General features: G+C 43.7%; 2 protein-coding genes across 4 annotated transcripts in view; one reads left to right on the top strand and one right to left on the bottom strand.

The window, feature by feature from the left end:
• LG02H12orf75 (linkage group 02 C12orf75 homolog) overlaps positions 1 to 3,094 on the bottom strand; it is a 103,373-nt gene extending 100,279 nt beyond the window's left edge. The window contains exons 1-2 of one of the 3 annotated variants that reach the window (XR_012494079.1): positions 1,777 to 2,174; positions 1,348 to 1,527 (exon numbers count right to left, since the gene is read on the bottom strand). Coding sequence is in view for 2 of the 3 variants with exons in the window: in XM_074326249.1 (XP_074182350.1) it covers positions 1,348 to 1,527; positions 1,777 to 2,050 (454 nt within the window). In the remaining variant the exon portion in view is untranslated. Of the gene's footprint in view, positions 1 to 1,347; positions 1,528 to 1,776 lie in introns of all 3 variants that reach the window. The other 2 variants (XM_074326249.1, XM_074326250.1) reach the window with 2 other exon arrangements.
• A 55-nt stretch (positions 3,095 to 3,149) lies between these two features.
• The window catches only part of APPL2 (adaptor protein, phosphotyrosine interacting with PH domain and leucine zipper 2), a 41,749-nt gene continuing 31,487 nt past the window's right edge, over positions 3,150 to 13,411 (top strand). Inside the window, exons 1-2 of the mRNA XM_019728461.2 lie at positions 3,150 to 3,399; positions 9,977 to 10,075. Of these exons, the coding sequence (XP_019584020.2) occupies positions 3,346 to 3,399; positions 9,977 to 10,075 (153 nt within the window). The 5' untranslated portion in view covers positions 3,150 to 3,345. The remainder of the gene's footprint in view (positions 3,400 to 9,976; positions 10,076 to 13,411) is intronic.

Raw genomic sequence — 13,411 nt, 5'->3', positions numbered from 1 at the left:
ATGAGTCATAATAAGGACAGTAAAATAAGTAGGAGACACAGTGCTTAACATTAAGCGATCTACATTTATTAAATGAATGGATGATTGGGTAAATAAAAGAAATGAATTACATGAACAATTTGCAAATGTGTTGTAGTCCCAGAGTTGTTTTTGTAACTTCCTTGTTTTGAATTTAGGATGTATTTCCTCCATAGAAACAATGTTATAAATGATACTTAAGTGCCAAGTAATCTCACTAAGGCTGTTTAGCCTACAATGTAGCAATAAAATGTGAAAAAGTAATGGCATTGTGTAAAAACATAGTTTAAACAAGTTTGAATGCTGGTATTTGAGGAAAAATAACTTTAATTAGATGAGGTGACACATGAAAAATGTGGTGATTCCCAAGGGGACTTGTGAGACCTTCCCAGATATCTAGAGGGCATAGTCTCCTTTTAAAATCTATTTTCAAACTTAAATGTGTTTCTTTCCCTTGGTACAATCTTATACTATTCTTATCATCAGCAGGATCATGATTGTTTTCCTAGTAGGCAACTAATAACTGTTGTGTTTTCCAGTTGGATGGAAGGATATGAACAAAGCAAGATAGAAGGTTGGGGAAATTTTCTCTTAATTGGGAAAGAGTTGACTGAACATGTCATGAACAGCAAACATCTATTTGTTATAATGTGTCTCAGTATTCAGAATAAACAGAAGGTGACGTTATGCTCTTGAGAGAGTTATTATTTAAAGAGGGAGTAAGACCTACACATAGAAAGAAAAAGTGCTACATAAGATATGCTAAATGACAATCAAGGAGCTGGCTGTTCAGAGGAGGGAGTGATCTTTGGGGCCAGGAAGGGAAAAGCAAAAGTTTGAGTATGACCTCGTGGAAGAGGATTTCAGAGAGGAGAGAGTTGGAAGAGCATATGAGGTGAGAGTAAACTGGGTAGTACTTGACAGAATATACAGGAAAAAGAAAATACATGATATGAACATTATTCTACCCAAGAAGAAGAAAAAATATAATGGGGAAAAGGATGCTGGATGACTTCCCCATGGAGGCCACACAGTGGCCCAGCAAAGATTGTGCTGGCTAGAGCCCACTGGGAAAAATGGCCTTGGAGTTTTCAAGTGATCAGACAGGACATGACCAGACTTTCAGAGATGTCTGCAAATCAGATTGTGACTTAATATACCTCGGTGTTTTGTAGAATACAGAATTTATATAATTTTTCATATCCTGCCTGTTTATTTTAGTGACATGTGTCCTTGTCATGCAGGGTCTCTGGTCCCGCTCCCCACACAGGAATGCAGGATATGGTAAGGCCAAAAAGGAACACCAACGGACCCATAGGGGAGTCATACCGTTATATTCTCGCTGGCGGCTGGGTTGGTGTCGTGCGGAAGACACTGCTTGCTGTGCCATTTGTTGTGCGAGGCGGCCTGCGGGGTGAATGCAATATCCTGGACACAGCCAGGCTCTCTGGACACAGCCAGGGTTTCTCAGGGCACTGCCACTCTCTCTGGGCCTCTCAGGGTACCGTACTGGAACAACAGCGACTCACAGTCAAGGTGCTTAACATATTCTCAATGGCAGCCAGTCGAGACACAAAAACAAACATCCGCCAGTTCTACTACATGGTGGTATGTTCCCAAGCAGTCAAGTGGTCCATTAAGTTAGGAGTGGAAGGCAATTCCCCACAGTCCATTGTCTTTCGCCAGGCTGTCCTGGGGTGAGGGACGACCTTGAACTCACCCTTATCTCCCAAGGACTCAGCAAGTGTCCACAATTACCTTCACTTTCTCCAGCCTGTGCTGGTTGGGGAACCGTCCACATCTTTCCACCTCTCCATGGGGTCCAGCTCTCCGGCAGCTGCTCCTCCTGGTCTTCCTGAGACTGAGTGTTCATATGCACAAACTGCTCCAGCGCCCTTCTGAGAGCTTTGGCCGGTACCATACCCTGTTTGCTGTGCCATTTGTCTTTCGGGAGACCCTGCTCGCTGTGCCATGTGTTATGCAGGGTGGCATGCGGAGTGTCAGGTGGGGTCTCTGGTCCCACTCCCCACATAAGAACGCAGGATATGGCTAGGCCAAAAGAAACACCCACAGAGCCATAGATAGGGGAGCCATACCACTATAGTCTCACTGGAGGCTGGATCCACACGACCTGCAATCTGCTGCCCGCTTCTCTGCCTGCCAACCAACTGACTGACCAACCAACGCAGCCATGGCAATCATATCAGTGGCCATTTGGCCAACAGGTTACAGCTGACGGCCAACTAGCCACAGCTGATGGTCATCCACTACCCAAGCCAGCACCCTTCCACGTGAGGCCCAGAGCCTGGAAACTGCTCTCTGGGACCCCGTCCCCACAGTGTCCTATTGGACAAATTCTGATTCCTGAAGAAGAAACTTCTGAAACCCCTGCCTTTGATATTAAAAAAAACAAAAAGAACAAAAAAACACCAAATTACACTTCCCAATCTTCCCCCATCACTCCCTCTCTTCTTCCTCTAGCTTTCATTAACTGTTTGACCCTGACCAAATCACTTCACTCTCTAGGTCCTCTTTTTACATTTCTAAGTGACAACACTGAACTAGACATCTAAACTTTCCAATTCTAAAAACTTGATTATGAAGTTTTCCAAAAATGACGAAACATAACAAACCATGAGGATGAAACCTAACTTATCCTGCTCACATCACAGTGCTGTGGTTTCAAAAATGGTTACGTCTGACTATCACAAATGATTCCGTTATCCAGTTTTTCCTAGAATTAGGTGACCTCTCTGTTCTCACAGCTGTTTCGGGGATACTGAGATTTATCTAGAAAAAGTGGTGTGGAAGCACAAGGGTCTTCCTTCCGTTAAAAAAGTGGCGAGTCACAGCAGCAAAATCTGTTCGCACCTGTCTCCTTCGATTCAAAAGTTTTCTGGGTTCTCACAGAGATTAAAATCTTATCTTTCCGCCCTCAAGTTCCCCTTGTCGGGCTTTCTATGCACTGACTGGCATAAGGACCGGGACCCCTTAACCGCGGATGTTGACACCCCAGGCGTTCAAAGAGCTGCTCGGCGGCCGGGAGGGTCTGCGGTTTCCCGCGAGCTGCGGGCGCGGCGGAAGCGGGTCGCCACACTTCCGGTGGCCATGCCGGGCGCTGGCCACACTTCCTGTTGATCCTGCTCCGCGGAGGGCAGGGCTGGGAGGAGGGCCGGCGGCGGCAGCGGCGGCCCCTGGCTGGGCGTGGGCGCGGGCGCGGGCGGGCACTGAGCATCTGCCTGGTCGCCTGAGCCCGGAGCAGCCTCGGCGGCCGCGCCTCCTGCCATCGGTCCTGCCATCCAGCCCTCGGCCCTGCCGCGCGGCATCATGCCCGCCGTAGACAAGCTGCTGCTGGAGGAGGCGTTGCAGGACAGCCCCCAGGTACCTCCCGCCGCTCCGGCACCCCTCGCCGGAGAGCTGAGGCCGAGGAAGCCCCGCCAACCCCTGGGTGGAGGCGGGGAGGGGGCGGGCCCGGCCCTGCGTCCTCCGCCCGGGATGATCCGGGAGTGGGCACCCCTCTGGCCAAGCTGGAGACCCCGGGGGAGTCCCCTACGGAGCCTTTTGTGTCATGACCTCTTTCCAAACTCAACTGAAGCTGAGGCTGCCGGCCTGAACTTCGGCTCCTCCACTTACTAGCCGAGTGCCCTGGGCAAATAACCTAACCTTTTTGTCATCTATAAAATAGGGATAATAGTTGTACCAGCCTCGTGGAGTTGTTAGAATTAAATAAGGAAATGTCTGTAAATTTGCTAGCCGACAATGATACAGAGTAAGGAGTTACCTGTATTATTACTACTGCTATTACTGAGGTGAGGGAACTGGTGGATTTAGGGCCACTGGGAGGCAGAGCCTGGATCTCTTTCCCAGCGGAACCAGGCCTCCCTTTGGCACCGTTTTCCCATTTGTGAAGACAAAGTTAACAATACCAGCTCCATGTTTGGCACAGGAGGACTCCCATTAGCGCACGTGAGATGAGAGTCAAGTTCTTTGAGCTCTGCGGGTGAAAGTTTGTATGTAAAGATAGCAAATAAGTGCAGAATGACATTGGTTCATAATTCAGAGCACCTTTTCCCCAGGGAACGTTTGTTCTCTTCCATTAACATTTCCCCAGCTTCATAGCTACTCTCCTGGTTCTGTATGCCTGGGTTATTTAAATAAGTCTCTTTATTCCCTAGTGTCTCAACTCGTGAAAAATTAGAATAGGATTGACCTGTTTTCCTTTCACAGTTTCCCTTCTCTTTTTGGTGCCTTTCCTTTTTCTTCGCAGTGAATTGTGGTCCTGGGATGGTCCTTTGATGGGCTTACTACAGCCACTCTGCCTCGCCAGTTCAGAATAAGTAGTCAAAGGGCTGTGTGCTTAGTGTCTTGTGCTCATTTCTTTGTAAGAAACTATAGGCAAGCTGTGATTTTTTTTTTTTTTTAATTAGCATCTGCTGGTCTAATTGACTTTTCAAAGGCCTCTTTGAAGTCTCTAGACTTCTGGCATTTTAATGGATCCCAAATGGGACCCTTACTAGAAGTCATTCCGTCCATCCTCACGCATACTATTTAGGATCGAAGATTATACAGAATTTCTTAAGACACGATTTTGAATGAGGATTTCCATTTGCTTTTAGTTGGAGAAACTGAGGTACAAAGATGTATTGCTTTCCTAACTGAACGTGGCGATGGCTGAGCCAAGTTAGGGAGGTTACACTAACCCGTAAGTCACCTGAATTTTGGACTCTGACATAAATCAATATACATTATTTCTGAGTGGTTTACAGGATTTGCTCAGCTGTGAGGAAGTAGAAAGAGGCCTGGCAAACAAGTCAGGAGACCTGGGTCCTAATTCTAGCTCTAACACTGACTTATCATTTGGACGGGTCACTTATCCCCATCCTATGACTGGCTCAGTTTTCTCATCTGCAGGACAGGGACTTGGAGCAGATAATCTTCAAGGGGCTTTAGAAGCTTAAATTTTTATCATATCTGCATAGTTTGTAACCCTGAGCTTGTATGTGGAAGAGGAGGTTCAGAGGAGTTGTCATTCCTCTGTAATGTTCCTCCTAAGGTAGGGAATTTGTGATTGCTTTTGAGACTCGATGTCACCCTACTAGGGTTCTTGGTGAGGTTGTTGGATGGCAGCTAACTTTCAAGAAGGTCTTTGATAATGATCAGAGCATATTTATTTAACACTCTTGTATGGGGCATGTGCCTAATGCAGCTTTATTCCCAAGGAGACTCATGGACTTGGAACTGGAAGGAACCTAATCCAATGCCTTCATTTTGTGTATAAAGAATAAGAATAGCAAACACCTATATCATCCATGCATGTTATGTGCCAGGCACTGTTCTAAATGCTTTACCTACATTATTAATTCACTTAATCCCCACAACAATCTTTTGAAGTAGGTGCTCTGTTAAAATTACCAAGGAGCACAGAGGTTAAATAACTTGCCCAGAGTTATCCACTACAAAGTGGCAGAGTCAGGACTGGGACCCAGACAGTCTGTATTGTTAAAGGTAACTCAGCCACCTAACACCTGGCTTTATTGTCATCGGTGACCTAAAATGTTGTTTCACTAAAAGGGAAAAGATCCTAAGAAACCACATATTGTTTGTTTCCTCTAGTTGTATGCTAAGTATTTATGAGGGTTGCTCTAGTAACCTGGTTGCACAAGATTCATTAAATGAACACAAAGCTTTTGTATTTGAACTCAGTGACCCAGGAAAAGCTGAAGAGCAGTTGCTTGACCTTGGACACATCTGTTCATTTTCTCCTTTTTATTACTGCATGATGTGTTGTTATGTGACTTGTCTATGTGCCTCCACACGTTATCTCTGGTTACCTCTGCTACATGAAAGGCAGAATGTTTTAGGAATTAAGATACCTCTCCCCATTGCTGTCTGGGAGCCTCTGCTCCTCACCAGGCCTGTTAGACGCTGGGAAGTAGCGACAGGTGAGATAAGGGTGCCTGCCCTCCACTGGTTCACAGTCTGTTCCGGGAGACAGATAAGGAAAGCAGCAGTCCCAGTACAGTGTGAATACTGCTGTGATAGGAACACAAATGCAGCTTTGAGCTGCTGCAGCTCACACTTCTTCAGGGGCTTATTCTCTTTTGTGTAAGGAGCCTGCTTTTGAGGCAAGGTGAAAACAAAAGCACTATTGCTTGCTGTTTTGATTTGTTTCTTTGTTTCCTTTGCAGTTGGCATAACTGAAGCACAGAGAGATTAAATAAAGACTTAGTTCTGAGATGATGCAGGGAGTGGTCCAGCTGGGAACAGCCCTCTCTGACCAAACCAGGCCTTTCTTTACTCAAGGAAAGGCCTCAAACATAACCTGGTGGTTATGTCTTCATTGTGGAGGGGTTTTGCCCTGCTGTTCTCTATTTATTTATAATACATTTTTCCTTCAGTAGACTTGGTTATACTGAGATATTTCCCTCCCTCTGCCAAACTATAAGAACTTTATTTTTACTTTGAAATATATGTATACATACACACATATATATATGTATATATATGTATAATGACATATATATATATACACTTACCTATAATTTATATATATGTATATATTTTATAATCAGGCTATTAAAATTGTGCCATTGTACAATTAGATGCTATTCTTGAGTAAAAAATGTCTAGGACTATTTTATTAGGTGACACCCAGTTTCTTTCAGATCAAGGGATGATGTGGAGTTGAGGCTGTATCCATAGGGTGTTTGGCTTTGCTTTCCTGGCCAGGCACACTCTTGCGAGTGTAGGGTAGTAGGAAAAGGATGACATTTAAATCCTGATTCTACCACTGCTACCTTAGGCAAGTTACTCAACCTCTCTGAGCTTGTGTTTCCGCATCTGTAAAATTAGAATAAAAAGAGTTACTTAATGGAATTCTTATGAAGAATAAATACCGTATGTAACGTGTCTTCATGCCTGCATATCACAGCAACTCTATAAATGATTGCTGTCATTGTCTTTATAAGTGATCTGCACCAACGTCTTTCCGACTTTTTTGTAGCATTTTTGAGCAACTGGTGTACCTTTGCCTGTGCCTTGGTCTCATTCCTTCTTTATGTTTCAGACCATTCCTGTTCCAAATATAAGTTTAAGCAGATGTGGAGCTGATAAATGTGGATATCAAAACAGCGTCTGAGATAGCTGGGGGTATTTTTTTTCAGGTGTGACCATGGCCTAGTTGAATTAGAAACAGAAGACTGGAGTTTTCCTGTCAGTCCTAATGGGTGTCCGAAGTACAAAGAAAGAAAAAAGGCAACACTTGTGATGTAGTTCTTTGGCAGTTATCACAGGTGAGAGAGCATGGCAGTAGGCTGACCACAGAGAAGCCAGCTCCAGGCAGGATCGCGGGCTGCAGACCTCTGATCACACGCACCATGCTGGGTGCGGATGCCGCCTCCTGCAGTGGAAGAAGCATGGCCAGTTGGTACCAGCCAGGCCTGCGTGTGCATCCAGCCCGGCTGCTTCCCAGCTGTGGGCGTTGGAGCAAGTGTCCTAACCTTGATGATCTTCAGTTTCATCATCTGTAAAATGGGCTTGATGTAACCATGGTATCTGCCTCAAAGCTGTGGGATTAAATGAAGTAACAAATATTCAGTGCTCAGCAGTGTCTGACACATAGATACAGAGTAAATGGTAGTTTTCATTTTCTTTCCGTTCCTTTTGTGGAGGACATTAACACAAGTCCTCTCTTTTCATCTTACCTCTCATTTTCCATTCTATTTATTCCTAAGAGAATTAAAAACAATAAATAGGACTTGACTAAATGAGTATTAGCAGTAGTAATCCAGTTATATCACTTTCTTTCCTTCCCATTCTCCTAGATATATTAGTTAGAGCAAAGGAAGGTATCAGAATCATAAACTTTGGAGGGATCCCAGCCTTGGCACCATGAGTACAAAAAAGTCCTCTGTGGTGAGATGGCATTTATGGATAACTGTGTAGATAAGTGTTGCTGGAGTGTTAAAATCATGTGTAAAGCTCTTAGTGTCCAGGATACAATAAGCAATGAAAGTTCATTATCTTCTTCATAATATCATTTGCGATCACTCTATTTCAGGCACTATAGACACTTTATGTACATTCATTATCTCATTAACTCTGCAAGTTTGGATCCGGGACTGATGACACAGTCCCAAGGTGATCCCAGATCCTCTGAGAGGCGCCAGCAGGCTATAAGCTCCTGGAGAACACAGGGTCAGTTCTTATCAGTTCCCAGCACAATGTTTCATCAGATATTGGATGAAAGCAGAGATGTGTGCATGAATGAATGAATATAGAGTGATAGACCACCCACTGTAGGTTCTGAGAATGTCTTTTAACAAAACAAAAAAAAAAGTATTTTTAAGAGATGGAATGAAAAATTCAAAACCATTGTTTTTCACCCGCTGGTTGATATCCATTCGTTGATTATGAGATCCAGTGGGTCACAACCGTGATTTTTGTTTAAAATGGACTAGAACAGAAAAGAACGGAATAGGAAATAATCAGAGTATGTACGCATACTAATGATACTGTTTGGTAAAATGTGTTCTGTGGTGTGGATTTTAATTTTTAAAAGTTTGAAGAACTCTGTTCTAACACACGAATTGCACATATATGCACCCTGTAGTGTTTTCCTCTCATTGAGAGCTTTTAAAAAACCTTTCTTACATTTTCATTATTCTTTGCGTTCTGGTCCTCTGGATAAGGACTGGTACTGAAGAGAGTACATTGGTCTCAGAACAGGTATTTTTAGCCTTAAAGATCACCTGGGGCAAAGCCAGGATGAGCGTGTACTGCTGTGAAGTGCACCAGAGTTTGTGGAACAAAATCAAGGGTGGAACAAACGATCCAAATGCCTACGTTCCCGTCCTAGTTTATTGGGGGTGCTTTGAGGTCAATAACTGCTCTCTTACCTGAGATAGGCTAGAAAAAGAAAGAAGGACGTGGAATTCATTTGCAGGGAAATAATGAGCCTTAATGGATTGTTCTTTGTGAAGGATTTTGATATCACCTCATTAAAGGCATTTCTGTAACTTTGCATTCTAGACGTGATGGGTTATTTTCTGAAATGGAGAGCCCATTATCACTAACGTTGTATTTTAAATTCTCACCGTGCTGAACACATTAACAAAAGTACCTTGAGTAGATGTGGCCTCTTACGTGACACCTTGATCCTTCCGACACCATCCATTAAATATTTCGTTAGTGCTCAGCGTGTGTCAGATAGGAGAAACCTTTCATCTAATGACATTGCTCCACTGTTCTCAGAGCTCTGGGTGGTTAGTCTTCCCGAAGAAAACTGAGCTAGTGTTCTTGTTAAGTTGCTCTTTGAGCTTTGTGCCCAGATATACCACTAGTGGGCCCAGAATACACGAAATTTCCTGGCCATGAGTTTGATATTGGTTGAATGGAATATGACGAAAAACATGAAAATTGACTACATAGTCACTTTCCACTAGAAGAGGAAAGAATGACACACTCTTGCAAGATGTCCAGGATGGCAGAAAGCCAGTCAGATGGTTAGCTGCTGGGATGACACCGTGCTGAGTGTCCACGCCCTACTACTCACACAGGCCCGGCGTCGTGTCAGTTTATGGGCTGGAAGGGAAAGGCTGCCCTTGTAACACTTGTTTTTTGTGTGTGTTTTTTTTAAAGCCTCTGGTGCTTGGTGGGGGCTAACGGCCAGACAGATAAATAGCCTTTGACTCTTAATCTTTTAAAACTTGGCTCTCCTTTCCTGGCCCCGGTGCTCTGTTGTATTGTCTGCTTCCTTCTGTAGTCTAAAGGATTAGAAAAGTAGCTCTTAATTCAAGCTGCAGGAATCAATTCGTACTGGTATTACCAATAAAAGAATAAAGCCATAGAACAGGCACCTTCCCCCCATTTCTGTGTGTGTGTGTGGTGGGGAGGGGGGTTCTACCTCCTTTGTAACTTTTCCACTTAGAAATAAAATTGACTTCTTCTTTCCTTGCAGACTCGCTCTTTACTGAGCGTGTTTGAAGAAGATGCTGGCACCCTCACGGATTACACCAACCAGCTGCTCCAGGCCATGCAGCGCGTCTACGGAGCCCAGGTAGCCTGCTGCCCCCTCACCCGGAGAGGAGCAGAGGAGGGACCCTCTGCCCTCACCTGGAAATTTGAGTCAGAACACCACCACTTAAAATTTTGCAGGATTGTTTTCTGCTTATCTTCAAAAACTGCGGACAGTCTGTTTTCATTGCTGAAGGAAGAGGGTAATTTTCCGATAACTAGTAGAACCAGTGGAGAGGGACCACATCACTGCTTTTCATTTTTGTTTTAAATTCAACCCCAAAGGGAAACATTTGAGTCTCCTCTTCCTACTTGTGAATGAGTGGGTTCAGTGTTCTGAAACATGCTCTTTGTCTTTCTCATAATTGGGCAGTCTTAGATGTCAGTGCGGGAGGGTAGAGATATTTGTTCAAATGCTTCCTCTGAAAAGACTTGAGTCACAGTTCTGAAACTGTTGGGTGGCTTCTTTGTTTTGAGGAACAAGTATCTCTGGGTTGCAAAACCAGGGAGAATAAATTGCCAAGTAGCAAAAGTGAATCTTTTTAAGATCAAGAAGTGCCTGTGTATGTTACTTTCTAAGAGAAGACTTGCGAGTTACTTAAAAATAAAATTCATTGTGTTACATATCAAAATATCATGGCCGTTGATGCTTTGGATTATGAATTTTTTTGCTGACTTAAGTCTACGTGTTAATGTCTCTTTTTCTCATTGATGATCCCTAAAGAAATACCACAGTCAGTATATAATAATATATATTAATACTGATATCTAGTCATTTATTATGTAGCTCTTAATATCTATATATAATCATCTGTTGTCATTGTTTTATTAGTGATTTATTCATTTCATACACGGGAGGAAGCCTCAGTCCTTGCCATTAGGGAGCTTATAGTTGGGTAGGGAGTCAGACAAAACAACTACCTAAGAGTGTGTGTTAGCAGCGCTAAGAGAGAACATCAGCTAAACCAGAGGAATTGTGCTGGGCACCGAAAAGGGAGAACGACTGATAGTTGAGGTGTATTGAGCACTTAATAGTTTCCAGGCCTGGTTTCAGGGGCTTTTCCATGGATCATTTCATTTAAATTCCCCAGCAACTCTGTGAGGTTACTATTGTTATTATTCTCATTTTATATCTTATCCTTGTTTTAAATCGGCAAGGGTTCTGACGGTGGCAGAGCAAGTCAGCCTGAAGGCAAAGCCTGAACGCTTAACCCCTAAGCATGGGGATAGTACCCTGAACTAAGGGAAGTGGCAGGAGAAGTGGAGAGAAGTGGGTGAATTTCAGAGGGCAGTTAGGAGGCTGATCAGTGCTTGATTGGATGTGAAGGGGTCAGGTGGGTGAAGGAGGCATCCAGAGCGATGCCCAGGGCTTTGACTTGAACATCAGTGTGGATAGTCTGGGAGAACACAGGAAGCCTGGTGTGTGTGTGTGTGTGTGTGTGTGTGTGTGTGTGTGTGTGTGTGAGAGAGAGAGAGAGAGAGAGAGAGAGAGAGGATGGCAATCATAATTCTCTTGAAAGGCTGATTTTGAGGTGTCCATGGGACATCAAAGTGGGGAAAGAGAGTTTGTTAAAAGTTCAGACCCAGAGGTCAGGCTGGAGAGATGGAATTGGAAACTATACTGTATTATACAAGTGTAACTTATTAATTGGAACTAATTTTAATGGCCAAATTGACCATGCTCATTTGTAGTTTTGCTTGTTTGTTGGGTAAGACATTCAGAAACTGGGGACATATTTTGTCGATTTTTTTAAGCCCTATTTATTTGTATTTTTCCCTATTCAAAATTTAAGAAAATAGAAAAATTTTAACTGGGCTGATACCTGAACTTGCTTGTTATTCAGTCATTTGAATATTGTCATTAAACGATTTGTTTTCTATTTAAGGTATAAGAGTGCTTAAGGGACTGTGTCCCTGCTACTCCCAGTAGTCTCTGTTCTTTCCACGCCTCTCCTCTCCATGTCTGTCAGAATCATTTACTTGGAGATGTCCAAACACTCTCTTACGCGTTTTGTCTTTTGAGCCAGAAAACTACGTTTTGCCAGAATTAAGTGGGTCTTGCCGTCCAAGAGGCTTTTAATTCACACCACATGATCTTCACGTGGGTTCTGCTGGCCAGAAGCCTCCCTCCTGCTGTGGCGCTTCCTGCAGCAGAGGCGGGCGGGGCGGCTGGTTAGTGCTGCCAAGCTCAGCGACAGCAGCATTCAGACCAGCTGGGTCAGGGTCAGCTGGGTTTATTTGGAGACTTAGGTATTTTGTTTTGTTTTTAATTTAAAAAGACAACTTTTCTGACTCCCCTTTGATGGGTTAGTTTATATATGCTTAGTATATAGTAATTCTTCTCAGTGTTTTCATTCAGCTTTTTCCTTAAGTTATATTTTATTGGTTTATTTGTTGTACCTTGTATATTCTATACCTAGGTCTATTGAATCAGATTAATGTAGTTTTATAATTTTATTTTTAAAAACAGAAGCACTTAGCAAGATGTAGTATTTCATTATTATATTTTAAAAACCAGGTTTATGCTGCTGATAAATGATACATGTTCATAAAAGATATTTTCAATCAGACTGCATGCTAAACTTCTGTGTTCTTGACATAGCAAATGCCCTTCGTCCCTTCATTTTAGAAAGAGGAAGAGCAAGAAACACTAGAGGAAAGTTCTGTGAGCAGTTTTGCTGATTGTGGCTGGTTTGGGGGAAATTTAAATTTTATTTGGTGTAAGTGCTAGAATGAAACTACAGTCTGTAAGCTGCCTTCAGCACTTTACAGCAGCCCCTGCAGTCACATCTGGTCTTTGCTCTGTCAGATGTGCCTTTGCACGCGGTAGGAACACAGTACTCCAGTGGAGGTCATTTTAATGAAAGCAGCTGCACACATTTCTCATGCACTAACAAAGCAGAGACAGGTTACTTAGAAAGATTTGCTGTCTTTCAAACTATTGGCTAAAGAGGTTAAAAACCTCCATAGTGTCTGAATAGATGCATATGTATACATATTCTTACCTGAAATGTTGCAGGCTCACCCAGTCTTCCTGTCTTCCCCCTTCAGTCCTCTACAGCTAACCACACCCAAACCTCCCGCCCCTCCCTGTCGCCAGACACTTCTGTGGCTCCCTGGAACCACAAGGCTGAGGTTAAACTCCCAACACGGCACGCAAAGCTCTTCATGAACTGAGTATCGGCCTACCCCTCTAGCCTTGCCTTTGGTTGTTTCAGAACGTGCCAAGACTTTGCTATGCCATGCCTGCTGCACAAAATCCCATCAACCCCTTGCTCTGGCAAATGGCCTTGCTGGCTTTTAAGACTGGCCTCAAGACCGAGGTATCTCAGACACCTTTCCTTTCTTCCTTCTGTCCCTGGCCAGAGCATACCTGTGC

Source organism: Rhinolophus sinicus, linkage group LG02 (assembly GCF_036562045.2).
Source record: "Rhinolophus sinicus isolate RSC01 linkage group LG02, ASM3656204v1, whole genome shotgun sequence".
NCBI classification, from domain to species: Eukaryota; Metazoa; Chordata; class Mammalia; order Chiroptera; family Rhinolophidae; genus Rhinolophus; species Rhinolophus sinicus.
Note: the sequence above shows the minus strand (reverse complement) of the source record. Positions and strands in the feature narration are given on the sequence as shown.